The following is a 15,678-nucleotide window of genomic DNA, read 5'->3' as shown; positions in this document are numbered from 1 at the left end:
TACATGTTAGTGCACCAGTCATAAATAACATACTGTATTTTGATTTTGATATTTTTTTTATCTTGATAGATTGAAAATTAACACCAATGAGTTGACTGATGAACATTACGACATATTCAGAAAGTATAAATAAAGACAAATAAAAATAGAATACTATTAACTGCAACATGTAAGTGTAAAAAAAACAACACGATTTTACATTTTCAGAATGTGCTTGTTCTATTTTTAAACAAAACAATATGAAGTTTTCTTTATTTTTAAGTGATTTTAGCAGTCTGGCCCACTTGGGAGTAGTTTTTTTCTCCATGTGGCCCCTGATCTAAAATGAGTTTGTCACTCCGTTGTACAGAAATACAATACATTTGCCCGAGGTGGGTCAATTTAATTCATATTTTGTGTAATTTAATGTGTATTGTCAGATAGTTGCAAAAACAACAAATTTAGGTTAATAGTTGGTTGGTTAAAAGTTGATAAACACTGTTATATTTTGTTGGTTAGACAACAAACAAGCAAAGACATCTGGTTTAAGTATCCTGGCTTTATTGAATGCTACAGTACATAAAACATGTCCAAGTACAGTGATTCAGACAGTCAACTTGCTGATAAATAATACTGAATAATAAATATGTATCTTTTGTAATAGAGAAAATATTACCATTACATTTTTTATTATATTTTAGCACTGCATGGAGAATAAAATACCATTATCTTTAGTAGGTTATAAACAACACATCTAAGATAATGTTTTTAAAAAATATATTTTTAATGATCTAATACGTAATCTCCTCATAATCTCTTGCTTTCCTCTGTCAGTGCACTTATGGTCATATGTATTTAAAAAGGCCATAGTAACTACAGGGAGGTTATTACAACCTCATTTGGACAGGAAATCCCTCCCACATAGAATGGAATGTCTCCATCTCTAAAAAACAACAAAAACGATAAGATGACCAAAAGGATACAGTACTCACACAGTAGACATGATACACACAAAGCACGCAAGGAGTGTATGGAAGAAGGATACCAGTGCACACAGAACATAGACGCTCAATATCTCCAAAGCAGGTTGACTTTCAAAGCTAAATATTTTTGTCTATGCGGTCACAAAACTGACAGTAACTTTGCACGTGTTGATCTAATGACACTTTTCAGAATACCACAAGTCTGAATGCTTTTGAGCTAGAGAGGGGGCATAGATGGCAGGCAGAATAATGCATTGCAGTGTCTTCTGGCGTGATGCAGCTTCAGGTGGGAGTGTAGTAACGAGGCGCTCCATAGGGGCTTTACAGGACAAGCTCCTTCTGTACGGCCCACAGTGTCTCGGCACTCTTTTCCAACTGCTTCTTCTCCTCAGGCTTCAGTTCCATGTTGATGACGTCTGTAAGGCCGGTGTTGCCGAGGACGGAAGGCACGCTCAGGAAGACCTCTTCTTTCACGCCGTACATGCCCTGGCGGACAAGGGAGAACGACCGTGAGAAGGTGGTCTTTTGGCAGGTATGTTGCAAGACGCTCGTTTTCTTCATTTATGTAGTCATTGGGCACAATCTCACAATACAAACAAGTCACACAGTAGAATAGAAAAGTACCTCGCTTTTCGTACACATCACTTTTTGTACAATTCGGTTTTCGACACTTATGTTTTTCCTATGTTACCCACTGGCTCCCAGTGCCACCCACACTGGTTTAAATCTAACTTAGATATTGGGTTTCAATATGTAAAAGCACTTTAAGTCACTAGAGAAAAGCGCTATATAAATATAATTCACTTCACTTCATACACACATATATATAATTACATATATATATATATACACACACGCACAAATATATGTGTATATACCGTATATTACCAAATAGTAGCCCGGGCGTTTATTTCACAAAATCGATTTTGGAGACGGGCGTTTAAAAGAAGCAGGCGGTTATTTGCACCAGGCCATTATTTGGTTACTCTCCAGTCGTTCTCCTCCTGAGGGTAAAGTTGTTTCGACGCACGAATTGATTAAGCCAGCCACTCGTTGCACCAAAGACCCCCCCATTGTCTCTCGTGTCACTCGCGGTGGCATACAACTCCTTGGCCTTAATGCGGATCATTTTTCGGGACACACGGTGGTTCAGTCCACAAACGTGATGTATCCACTGACACAAATTAGCATCAAGCTCGTCGCTCACTTTCTCCCTACCTCCACCAGATAAGTGAGCCCGTTTTCCATCGATTGCACCTGGGGATAAATTGATTGGCAACACTAAATTGGCCCTAGTGTGTGAATGTGAGTGTGAATGTTGTCTGTCTATCTGTGTTGGCCCTGCGATGAGGTGGCGACTTGTCCAGGGTGTACACCGCCTTCCGCCCGATTGTAGCTGAGATAGACGCCAGCGCCCCCCGCGACCCCGAAAGGGAATAAGCGGTAGAAAATGGATGGATGGATGGATGCTGACTGAGATAGTACTTCTCCCTTTTTTTTGTTTTCATTCTCGTACACGTTTTGGGTCAACGTAAAACGGCCTGGCCGCTGCCAAACCAGAATTCTGCTCCGCATACTTCACAACCGCTAGCTTGAACTTTAAGTCAAACTTTCTGTTCTTCTTCCCCCTTAAAGTATTCCCGTCCATCAGTTGTAGTGTACCGGTATCCTGTTCATTCAACTCACTGCTACTGTTGCTTGCCATGTTGAAACTTTTCCTCATGGGTTTGTTGTTGTCGTTGAGTGTGTGTTACGCTATATGCGGTGACGCATTGCAATACGTTGATTACCCACAATCCCCACGTAACGAAAGCCATCACGGCGCAGATTTAGTTAAACCTTTGACTGTCATGCAACTCTCTGGACTCCACGCGTCTGCTGTCACCGTAATTACCAGAATTACTGCACCTTTGCTTTTCATTTTAGCTTATAAATTGGGCTTAATGAAACCAATATGATTTGAATCTAAATTATGCAAATAAAAGCCCACGGGCAGCTATTTGGACATAGACGGTTATTAGGAAGAGGCGGTTAATTCACAATATGGGGTATGAGCCCGGGCGGCTATTAGGACATGGGGGGTTATTTGGTAATATACGGTATATATAATTGTATACATTTATGTGTATGTATATACACACACACACACACAAACACAAATAAAACATTATTTAATAATTATTTTACAAACTTATACTTAACATCTTATCATCTTACATATTTTTGATACAGTTCTTGTATTGATTCATTAAATAAGTGAGTTCCAACAACAGGAAGTGTGCTGCTGGAAATAATACAATATATATATACGGTGCAAAAAACAGTAATCTACTACAAGGTACATTATAAACATGCAATAGATAGTGAGCTATATTTGTACAAAGTGTCCAATGTGTGGTTGTCCTTACCTGGACAAGTGTTGACACGGGGTGCACCTTGTGCATGTTCTTGGTGATGCTTGCCACAAGATCAGCCACAGACATCCCAATGGCCCATGAAGTGTAACCCTTCAGCTTGATCACCTCATAAGCCCTGTGGCACATAAACAATTGTTATACTTCACACATGAATAAATGTTACTTATATGGCGGAAGCCATTTAAGACGACATCTGTTTGACTCGCTGACTCCCGTTGACATAAGCAGTTGTCGGAATAACCAAAAATGTGGATGGCTACCAAAAGCCATCCACATATTATTTTTCAGAAGCCATCAACATATTATGTTTCACTTCAATAAGTTTCACTTTCACATTCACGGGGCTGGGCGATATAGAAAATGACTATATTGTGATGTTTGAGGATACGTTCTCACGCAGTTTCTTTTAGCTGCGGGGATTACACTACAGGCTCCTCTCACTCTTTCTTGTGTCTCCTCACAGACACTAAGCGCACCTTCTTACATACGTCACATACTGTCACGTCATACGTCACATACGTATACGCCCTCGTGGAGCAGAGAGGTAGCAGCGTTAGGAACGTTAGCTGAGAGGTACGAGTGGTAATACGAGAGAAAGAAAGTGCGAATCTGGTAACAAATGATGGATGAATCAATTCCCAAAAAAAACAGCAGGGGGTACAACGTCTGGCGGTGGTGCAGCTTCAAGCGGGAAGATGTCGAATTGACAAATTTAATTTGGCAAGTGTGTGGCACAAGCGTCGCTACCAAAACTAGCATTACTGCATTACTGTAGCATCATTTGAAAAGTCACCTGCTAACAACTGTTTAATAAATACAGTTTTGGTCAATTGACTTGGTTGTGGTTTCCCTCTCTGCATAGAAGTTTAAACTGAGCATATATTAATGCAGTACGAACAAGAATTTTTTAATGTAGACACATAGAATCATCATACTGCTGTGATTATATGTATCGAGTGTTAATTCAAGGCTAAGGCAAAATATCGAGATATATATTGTGTATCGCGATATGGCCTAAAAATATCGAGATATTACAAAAAGGCGATATTGGCCAGCCATATATATATATATATATATATATATATATATATATATATATATATATATATATATATATATATATATTATATATATATATATATATATATATATATATATTATATTTAAGTCTGTATGCATTATAGCTTATGAATAAACGTTAAAAGTCTGTCTACAATGGAGTCATTGTGAGGGGTCCTCTATTCCGCCAATGAAACCCATAAATAACCATCCAAAAACCGCCAACAAGATTCCATTTGCATTTTGTGACTTGAATATTTACCAAGTGATTACAAGCTTGTGTGTCTATGTTGACATAATCTCGCGGGAAGCTGCTTCTTCGCTTGTGAAAGTTTTTTCTAGACCATAATTCATGCCTTTCACCTGGATAGGAGAAGGATGAGAACGTATTCAGACAAGTTGGTACACTTTAACAGTCAATTTAGACCTGGGAACGTCGAGAAAGATATGAAAAGGCGGTTGGTTCCCCCCCTTTTTTCGCGAGGATTATGAGTAATTTTTCATCTTAATGGGACTAACAAGATTCTATCAGTCAAAATCTTAATGACAGCAGACATTATTATGTATGTTGGCTTTCATTGCAGTAAGTAATTACTGTTGAAAAAAAACAAAAAACTTTGTGGGGCATTTTGGAATTATTTTGCTGCATATAATAATAAATGTTATCAAAAATGTGCCCATTACTACATTACATAGAGTATATACTCAAAACATGTTTATAAAACCTTAATGGAGGTGTTTGGATGTTTTTAAGGGCTTTTATAGGCAGTTTTTTACTAGTAACAATGCTTAAAATAAGAAAAACATTCATTTTGTTCTCATTAAAGGATTGTGAATGATAGGCAAAATAAAAAAGTGCAATTCCCCTTCAACACATGTCATATGCCCCTGGTCATAAGAAAATGTAGCAGGGGGAACCTTAGCGACTTTGGGCCTAAACGAAAGGTTTGCGTGTATTTAAACACATACAAACTTAATAGCATGTGCAAAGCTAATCTTTTAAGAGTGTGAGCAGAAGATTGTGTCTTTTAAGTGAGTACAGCCCAATTAGCATCTGTCTTCATGAATACGCAGAATATATGTTGATCATCACAATGCTGCAATATAGATTTTAGACCATGCATACATACTTAAGCCAGATAAATTCATAGTAAGTTTGTGACAGGCTGTAGTACAGCCATGATTAAAAGAGCTGGTGTATTGGCGTAATGCCATTGTCAAATTCCTCAGCTGGGATGGTATTTGTACTGAACTTGTATTTAAACAATGTGAGTGGACTTTTTTAAATTTTAATGCTGTTACTGATTAACAGAAGGCTGCGACAAACAATATCGATAGCAGGACAAGTCTCAGTCAAGGTTCTGCTGGACCTGAGCCCAGCATTTGACCCAGTTGACCATACCAGCATGTTACATAAATTGGAATATCAGGTGATTCGCCTAAATGATACGCCGGTCGGCCTGCTGGTTTATTTTGTCGCTGCATCGAATAGATCTGTGTGTGGATAAAAAAACACATTTCGACAACTAAACTAAGATAAAACTTTAATCTTTGTTTTTGGTGCACAGAAGCAAAGAGAAACTATTAGTCAGCTTGAAACACTCTCTCTGAAACCAAGTACCAGGTTAGAAACTAAGGGTAATAATGGACTCAGATTTAAACTATAACAGCCACATTAGGTCAAGAACATCAGCTTTTTACTACCTAAAAACATTGGCCAAAATCTAAGGAAAAATGTCCTAATCAGACATAGAAAGGCTAATCCATGCCTTTGTCTCCAGCAGGGTAGGCAACTGTAAAGACCTTCTCGCTGGGCTCTCGAAATGAGCTGTAGTACATCCAGAAAGCTGCTGCTCTAGTCCTGACTAGAACCAGGAAATATTACCATATTTAATATTGTGCTTAGATCATTGCACTGGCTTCTTGGTACTCATTGAATTGACTTTGAAACAGCTTTTTTTGAGTACAAGTCTCTTTTATGGTCTTGTGCCAAAGTACATCATCTATCATGTTAAAAACATTCAAACCATCTCAGGTTCTGAGAACCTCAGTAAGTGGTCTCCTCATTTTGCCCACAGTCAGGAGGAAACCTGGTGAGGTTGTGTTTAAATGTAATGCTCCTAAAAATTTAAATATACTTCCAGAAGATGTGAGACAGGCCTCAACTTTGGCAATGTCCAAAACCAGGCTAAAAACACTTACTTAATTGTCCAGATGGCAACTGAATGTATTTTATCTATCCATCCCATCCATTGTCTACCGCTTGTCCCTTTTGGGTTTGCGCAGGGTGCTGGGGCTTATCTCAGCTGCATTCAGGCGGAGGGCGGTATACACCCTGGACAAGTCGCCACCTCATCGCAGGGCCAACACAGATAGACAGACAACATTCACACTTACAATCACACACTATCATTTGGCAACACTAAATTGGCCCTAGTGTGTAAATGTGAGTTTGACTTGTCCAGGGTGTACCCTTCCTTCCGCCCGATTGTAGCTGAGATAGGCACCAGCGCCCCCCGCGACCCGAAACGGAATAAGTGGTAGAAAATGGATGGATGTATGTTTTTATGATGATTTTAGTTTGTAATATGATTAAGATAATTTTTCTGTAAAGCACTTCGAATTGCTTTGTGTACAAATTGTGCTCCAAAAATAAACCTTCTTTGCATTGCCAAACCCACACTGTAAGTGGCTTTATAGACTTAATTGCACTTACCCATCAACGACTTGCTTATGCACGGCCTTCCAGTCGTCACCATCTCCATCAACCCCAATGCTAGGGTTGATGGCCTGAAGACTAACGCCAGCCACATTCACGCCGCTCCACACGGCCACTGATTGGAATGGAACACAAACAACCTCAGATTCCCTTTCGTTCGATCACAGGCTAATGTTGTGATGCTAAATTTAAGTTTCACCGGCTGATATTTTATATTTATTTATAGTAAGCATTGCATACCACTGGAGTCTCCGTGCTCTCCAATGATCCAACCGTGGCAGCTGGAAGGGTGAAGGTGGAGCCTCTCCCCCATTAGGTGTCGGAAACGGGCTGTGTCAAGGTTGGTGCCTGAGCCAATAATTCGGTGGCGTGGAAAGCCGCTCAGCTTCCAGGCCACGTAGGTCAAGATGTCCACTAAAGGAAATTGAACGAAATGACTTAAGTATTTGGCCACTCTGCTTAGTTGTCATGGACAAAAATATACACAAAACACACTTTTGCTGTTCTGTTAGATATGAAGTTCTTCCACACTAAATGTATCCAAGCAGAAGCTAATGCATTGGCTGTAACTAATATTTTTGTCCTTATGATGCTATTATGCACCGCCCTTTCTTACCTGGGTTAGAGACAATCATCAGGATGCAGTTGGGGCTGTGCTTGACAATGTTTGGGATGATAAATTTGAAGATGTTGACATTGCGCTGCACCAGATTAAGACGACTCTCTCCTTCCTGCTGACGAGCGCCAGCGGTCACCACCACCACCCGGGAGTTGGCTGTCACGCTGTAGTCTGCAAAATTTAAAAAATTCTTAGTTAGAGACAAGATATAGATGGATGGATGGATAGATAAGTAACAGTGAAACCTGTTTAAGTCGCTGCCCGTTTGCCGTCTAACTCATATGCGGTTGTCGATGCAACTAACACCCAAAATAGAATCATTCTTTTAATTTAATGTTTACTGTAGTTTGCACACACATGGAGGTAAGACCAATTTAAACAGAGGTAGATTGGTCCTAATAAAATATGACATTGCTACTACATTAGAGCTAACATCACATAAATCAGTAGTAAATCGTACGTCCTTATTCCCAACTATCAGTGCATGCAGGATATGTGTTTTTTTTTCCTTTTTTTTCCCCTCATTGAGTGTTTGCAGGGCATTTGCTGCAGGCAGGATGTCTTCCTCTGAAGGGAACAAGAATCGCAGACGCCATGTTTGTTTACACTGTGAGCTAGGAGGAAGTTTAGGGGCCAATACAAGGTGGGACTACTTGATTTGATTACCCTAACAGAGCTACAGCACAGTACCGGTAATCTTGCTTAATTAGAGATGTTTTTATCGGTTATCGAAGAAATTTTTTTTAATGATAGTGGATTTATCCGAGTGACCCCTAATATCGACGCCAAATCATCATGCATACATGCAATCATAAACTGACTTGATTTTTTATTGAAATTACCCTTTTATGTTGACAAAAGCTGTTGACTATATGTTGGCATTGACTTATAAAAATTAAAGAACGTGCAAAGCCAAGTTTGTTTACAATATACGTACGGGAAATATTGCCTCATTGGAGTATATTTATAATCGTCATCGTTCTATGCTGTAAAAGGATTCATCGGAGTGACGTCATGATTTCTAATATGGATCTTATAATTATCAGTCCAAAATGTATTGTGCATCCTAATTAACAATTATACAACACATGTTGACATGTACTATTTAAAAAAAAAAATAGAAACGACCCCTTTTTGTTGACAAAAGCTGTTGACCATGTATGTCAACTTAAAGACGCACAGAACAATCACACCAAGTTTGTTTACATACTCTGGGTAAGTTTACAACCACCTATGATGTAAAAGTGCTTGATAAGTTTACCATAACCCACCTTTACAGTACAGCATGGGTAATGTCACCTCATTGGAGTTATCAGTTATCGGACCTATATTTTTATGTTATTTATCGGTGTGACATCATAATTTCTAATATCGACTCGGAAGATGTTAACATGTCAACATAAACTGACCAAATTCTTATAGAAATTACCCCTACATGTTGACAAAAACAGTCGACCATGTATGTGTATGTCTACTTAAACGGCAACGTTTAAAAAATAAAAAGAAGTTCCGCGGTAAAGCGGAACTTCATAAGTTGTTCGATATAAGCAGGTTGTTGACTTAAGATGGAGTGCAAATATTTTAGTGTGCATGTCCTTCTTACCTTTGTCTCCCACAATCTTGTGTGTTTTAAGGAAGAAGGAGCCATGCTGCAAGTCCATGACTTCACCCTTCAGCTTGTCCTCCATAACGTCCACCAGTGCCAACTCGTCACACAAATCCTAGTCGGTGAATACAGTACGTACAAGTTTAAGCAAGTCTTCTAGGCCAGTGATTCCCATTCATGATTTTGAATGAAGTGATGAAAGCCACATTATCTATTGCCATGGCTTGAAAGCTATGCGACAGACTTGGGGCTTTGTTTTCACAATGACTGGCACAAATACAGCACACAGTCAAAGACCAAAAAAAAAATACAGCGCAGTCATACAGCACATGGTTGGCTAGAAACCAGACCACTATGATTTATTTGAGTAAAATTGCTACATTTTGCAGACAGAAGCAAAGCATATGCTTTATTTTCTTCCCCAACAAAGCATAGGCATTCTTCATTAACCAAACATGAACACTTTTAGGGGAAATTTGAAATACAGGTTCATACCTTCAGTATATACCTCAGCACCTCTGAATAGACACTTGCATTATGTATCTAATGCCATATCGCGGTTGTAGCTTGGTTAGAACTGCATTGTATCACATCAAATGCTGTTTAACTCCTGCATTACACATGTTTTATTTTCGCTACAATAAAATCACATCCCAAATCGACACATTTCTGTTGTTTCAGCCTTACCTTAAGCAGTATGCTCATGGCGGTGGCCATGCCCACCATGCCGACACCGACCACCGTCACCTTGTTCCTGCTGCCCACGGACTTATCCTTAAGCACATGGCTGATCAGTTTTTCTTTGGTGGCCATCTGGAGGGAATAATAAAGAGTAAAGGAAGTGGATGAGGAACGTTGCCACTAAAGCTGACACAGCCGATAATGAAGAGGTGGTGAAAAGTAAGTAAAAGTGTTTAAAAGGTTACTTCCTTGTGGGGACAGTTACAATCAAAAGACAATTACACTGTAAAAAAAGAACTTATTTAACAATATGTTCGTTAATATCACAGCACATGTTATACATCATGCTAAAAGGCTAATACATCTGTGTACATACTAATGGCACATATACACACAATAATAAACATAGTGCAAACTGAATAACTGTATATAAACAAGGATATATCCGTTTTATTTTCAGTTAGCTGAATTCAGTTGAACATATCTCTTCCTGTTCCACAGTATCCATGGTGGCATCATTTTGTTTGTTTTCTGAGGCTCCTTATTGAGAATCCCAGCATCTCACTAACTCTCCATAGCAACTCCTGCCCGGACAAACGCTCATTACTTCATGGCATCCTCCTTAGTGCCTCGACTCGGTACTCAGTGGGGGTGGGGAACATTGGCTCATGTGTACGTGCAGCGCGACCATCCCCCTGGCTGCCATGACAACGTACTATTTATGGAGGGTACACTACTGATTGCATGTCTAGTGTGGTTCTCCTCCTGAGATTAGAACTGATAGCGGCACACGATGGTGGAAATGTGTGTAACCGGAGTACCTCTCAAGGGTTCAAACAAAAGGCCTTTTGTTCCCTTCTGCCACAGCCGATGGGTCGTTTTATTATTAAGTCCAACTTTTTTTGGGATGCATCTTTTAACAACAGGACTTAAAGGTGCGTGTAAAGCCATAAAAAGCACTTGTATCAGGCGTAAAGCAACAAGCTGTTGGACTGCTGTCAAGAATGTGTTAACATTGGGGGTTTTGGCAATTTTCCTATCATTGTCCCCAGGCGTCCAGGGAGTGACACACACACAAGTTCTTGTATTTGTTACCTTCTTCTTGACACCTCCGAAAAATGCTTACCTCCTTAGGACCACCCTTTCTAGATATATAAAGATTTTTATTTACAACATTAATAATATATAAATAAACTATGCTATACTATAAAAAAGGTAAGCTATTTGTAATTGTTTTGTTTGTAATTGGTTTTTAATCTTCATCATTTACCTCAAGTTATTACAGTAGGTTTATATATACATATTTCTTTATACAAAAAAAAATTGGGAGCCAAACAGGGCACATTTTAATTTCTTACACACCCTTGTTATTACATACGTTGACCAGACGGGGAGCACTTTTAAAAACGACACACAGTCCATTTGAAAGTCCCTTTTTGGGACCACCCTCATTTTGATAGATGTCCCCACTAGTTGTGCAAATGAGATCTCTATTTTTTGTTTTTTTTGCCACAATGGTCTTAGTAAGGTAGTGTATTCGTAGATCCTATGGTCACATATGGGACGCAGGTTGTTTTACGTCAGCACCGGAAGTCGCAAATTCAGCTGTTCACCTGGCGGGTTTTTCCGGGGATGAATCGGGAAGTCCTTCTTTAGCTGCAGTCTTATTTTATCATATATTAATGCCTTTTGCACCTGTCCGTGTTTACTTTTACATGCACATCAAATCAACAAAAAAATCCCGACTTTGGAGCAATGTTCACAAACTCTAGTATTTGGCTCTATAAAATGTAATGGTTTTCCGTATCGGGACCATGATTTGTGTTCTAACTTGTAAACCAGTCCCCATATGGAAGGTGCTTTTCCTTGTTGATGTCTCAAGAAAGGGTAGAAATACAAAAAAACTCACACACACCCTTCCACTTAGTAATGTAGCATTGAGTATAACTGGTAAAGCTACTCTTTACTAACAATCATGGCAACAGGATGAGACACTTATTAAACTGTCAGGGTTGTTTTAATATACATTTTCTTCACACAAAGCAGTATTCATTAATTTTTTTACTATTGTGCTTTCCTTGTAGTGGTGTGGAACTAACTGTCTTGCATCATCCCAATGAATGATACATCACAATAATAAACATTATGATTGATTGGAACTTTAATTGAAATACCGTATTTCCTTGAATTACTGCCGGGTCAAACACGCTTCCCAAAATAATTAGCGCATGCTTAGTATTACCGCCTGGTCAAACTTGTGACGTCACGAGTGACACTTCCCCGGTCATCATTTTCAAAATGGAGGAGGCAGATTTCAATACCAGTAATTTGAAATGGCATAAAGGGAAGAAGATTAAGAGCTATTCAGTAGAATTTAAGGTCCAAGCTTACATCACGCTAAATTTTTTACTGCATGCCCTTGGTAAGTGCCGGAGTAAGAAGAGGTTTTAAAATAATTAGCACATGCTTACTTTTACCGCATGCCTTTGGTAAGCGCAGGGGTGAGAAGAGGTTTTAAATTAATTAGCGCCCCGGCGGCAATTCACTGAAATACCGTAGTTTTTTTGTTTTTAATATCATACATGATGGCACATATCTTCTAGTGCAGTGGTTCTCAACCTTTTTTCAGTGATGTACCCCCTGTGATTATTGTTTTAATTCAAGTACCCCCTAATCAGAGCAAAGCATTTTTGGTTGGAAAAAAAAATAAATAAAGAAGTAAAATACAGCACTATGTCATCAGTTTCTGATTTATTAAATTGTATAACAGTGCAAAAATATTGCTCATTGGTCTTTCTTGAACTTTTTGGAAAAAAAGATATGAAAATAACTAAAAACTTGTTGAAAAATAAACAAGTGATTCAATTATGAATAAAGTTTTCTACACATAGAAGTAATCATCAACTTAAAGTGCCCTCTTTGGGGATTGTAATAGAGATCCATCTTAATTCTAAACATTTCTTGACAAAAAAAAAAAATCTTTAACATCAATATTTATGGAACATGTCCACAAAAAATCTAGCTGTCAACACTGAATATTGCATTGTTGTATTTCTTTTCACAGTTTATGAACTTACATTCATATTTTGTTGAAGTATTATTCAATAAATATATTTATAAAGGATTTTTGAATTGTTGATATTTTTAGAATATTTAAAAAAAAATCTCACGTATCCCTTGGCATACCTTCAAGTACCCCCATTTGAGAACCACTGTTGTAGTGGATGCAGGTGTGAAAATGAACATTTATATAGTGTATGACATGTTTATTATGTGGCAGTGTTTGGTCCTACAGGTCAGTCAAGATGGAGCTCAGTGAGTCTTCTTATGGTGTAAGACTGCTTTCAACACTCACATACCCTCTTTAGCAAAACAAAAAAACACGGCAATAGACGTGTCAGGTTGAGTTAAAATCGATTTAAATTGTATATGTTAATTTAAGCGTCAAAATGACGACCTTTTTAAACGTCGTGATTAATACAGGCAGCAACAAGTCATTAATGTCATTTACGTCTCGCGCGTGAACCCAAAATCATAGGCGGATCAATTTATATTAAAGTTTTAATAAGAAATACATACTTAAGTGTATTTATATTTGTGTCTCTTACCGTTTTGGTGTGAGTTGAAAGGCTGGAATGCTTCTCGGAGAGCGGATGCTGCAGTTTTCCCGCAGTGGTGGTGCGGCGGGGAGGGGAAGGCTGCTATTTAATGTCATGGCGCTGGGGGCGTGGCCTGTGTTGCCTCGGTGCGTGCTGGGTGTCACGTCCCAGCCAGGACGCGGAAGTCACTCCTGTGCGTTTCCTTACTTAATGCCGACTAAATTACACGGATAATCACCGAGATTGTTAGTTTTAAACACGAAATACCGAATGAAGGACGTACAAATATACACTTTGTAAAATGTAATTCATTACGTATGTACCACATTGCTTGGCAACGCGTTGTTTGGTCATCGCCATTGCACATGTAAGATCGTTGAGTCACGAGGGGAAATACATTCATAACCATTTACGTAACACTTTTATTTAACTATTATATATTAATATATATATATATGTGTATATATATATATATAATATATATATATACACACACACATACACACACACCACACACACACACACACACATATATATATATATATGTAGAGTACGTGGAGCCAAAAAGCAAAAAAGTATTTAGTCAGCCACCGATTGTGCAAGTTCTCCCACTTAAAATGATGACAGAGGTCTGTAATTTTCATCATAGGTACACTTCAACTGTGTGTTTGCTATTTTCCTGTCTTCTCCATATTGCTTTTGTGTTAATTCTCCTCTATCCATTAGTTCCAACGAGGCCCACCTGCGACTACTCTACTCGGCTCTATATAAGTTCATCACAGTCAGCTGCCCCTCGCCGGTTAATGTGCTCTCCATGCGCTCATGCTCGACTCGAATCCAACCAACTCGGTACGTGCTTTCTTTTTCTTCTCACCATTCCTTTCCTCTGGTGTTTTTGTTCCCTATTTCCTCAGTAAGTGAGAGAAGTTTTCGTCTAGTAGTTAAAGACAATCTTCATTTTTGTAATTCAAGTCCGCCTCCCGTCTCTGCATCTTGGGGTCCAATCCGTACTCAAGGCATAACAACTTCAACTGTGAGAGACAGAATGTTAAAAAAAAAATCCAGGAATTCACATTGTAGGAATTTTAAATAATTTATTTGTAAATTATGGTGGAATGGCCACATTAATTTTTTTCTTAACACGGATCAATCGTCCTGTCCCCTTAGCAGAAAAACAGCCCAAAAGCATGATGTTTCCACCCCCATGCTTCACAGTAGTTATGGTGTTCTTGGGATGCAACTCAGTATTCTTCTTCCTCCAAACATGACGAGTTGAGTTTATACCAAAAAGTTTTATTTTGGTTTCATCCGACCACATGACATTCTCCCATGTGCTCTCTGGCAAACTTCGGAGAGGCCTGGACATGCACTGGCTTAAGCAGGAGACACGTCTGGCACTGCAGGATTTGATTCCTTGTCGGCGTAGTGTGTTACTGATGGTAACCTTTGTTACTTTGGTCCCAGCTCTCTGCAGGTTATTCACCAGCCCCCCCCCCCCCTCTGTTTGGTTCTGGGATTTTTGCTCACTGTTCTCATGATCATTTTGACCCCACAGGATGAGATCTTGCTTGGAGCCCAAGATCGAGGGAGATTATCAGTGGTCTTGTATGTCTTCCATTTTCTGATAATTGCTCCCACAGTTGATTTTTTCACACCAAGCTGCTTGCCTATTGTAGATTCACTCTTCCCAGTCTGGTGCGGGTCTACAATTCTTTTCCTGTTGTCCTTCGTCAGCTCTTTAGTCTTGGCCATAGTGGAGTTTGGAGTCTGACTGTTAGAGGCTGTGGACAGGTGTCAGGTGTCTTTTATACAAATAACGAGTTCAAACAGGTTCCATTAATACAAGTAACTAGTGGAGGACAGAAGAACTTCTTAAAGAAGTTACAGGTCTGTGAGAGCCAGAGATCTTCCGTGTTTGAAGTGACCAAATACTTATTTTCCACCATAATTTACAAATAAAATCTTTAAAATTCCTACAATGTGAATTCACTGTTAAAGTGTACCTATGTTGAAAAT

The 15,678-nt window shown here is 39.0% G+C and overlaps 1 protein-coding gene and 1 long non-coding RNA gene across 2 annotated transcripts; one reads left to right on the top strand and one right to left on the bottom strand.

The window, feature by feature from the left end:
• Nucleotides 1–523: 523 nt before the first annotated feature.
• Nucleotides 524–13,822, bottom strand: ldha (lactate dehydrogenase A4). Its single transcript, XM_061917599.1, has 8 exons — nt 13,672–13,822; nt 10,070–10,195; nt 9,380–9,497; nt 7,774–7,947; nt 7,398–7,571; nt 7,155–7,272; nt 3,371–3,494; nt 524–1,448 (listed from the first exon to the last, which is right to left on the bottom strand). The coding sequence occupies exons 2-8, from the start codon at nt 10,193–10,195 to the stop codon at nt 1,284–1,286; spliced, it is 999 nt and encodes a 332-aa protein (XP_061773583.1). The 5' UTR covers nt 13,672–13,822; the 3' UTR covers nt 524–1,283.
• Nucleotides 9,530–12,222, top strand: LOC133563463 (uncharacterized). Its single transcript, XR_009809046.1, has 2 exons — nt 9,530–10,282; nt 10,565–12,222. It is a non-coding gene; the product is annotated as an uncharacterized LOC133563463 (long non-coding RNA).
• Nucleotides 13,823–15,678: the final 1,856 nt, after the last annotated feature.

Source organism: Nerophis ophidion, linkage group LG12, assembly GCF_033978795.1.
Source record: "Nerophis ophidion isolate RoL-2023_Sa linkage group LG12, RoL_Noph_v1.0, whole genome shotgun sequence".
Lineage (NCBI taxonomy): Eukaryota > Metazoa > Chordata > Actinopteri > Syngnathiformes > Syngnathidae > Nerophis > Nerophis ophidion.
This window is presented reverse-complemented; position numbering and strand designations above follow the sequence as displayed.

Excerpts from the sequence above, each read along its gene's own strand:
- ldha (XM_061917599.1), bottom strand. The coding sequence starts at position 10,195 with ATGGCCACCAAAGAAAAACTGATCAGCCATGTGCTTAAGGATAAGTCC. Across the intron at positions 9,498-10,069 it reads CCATGAGCATACTGCTTAAG|GATTTGTGTGACGAGTTGGC; the intron begins GTAAGGCTGAAA and ends TTCACCGACTAG. Across the intron at positions 7,572-7,773 it reads GATGATTGTCTCTAACCCAG|TGGACATCTTGACCTACGTG; the intron begins GTAAGAAAGGGC and ends AATTTCCTTTAG.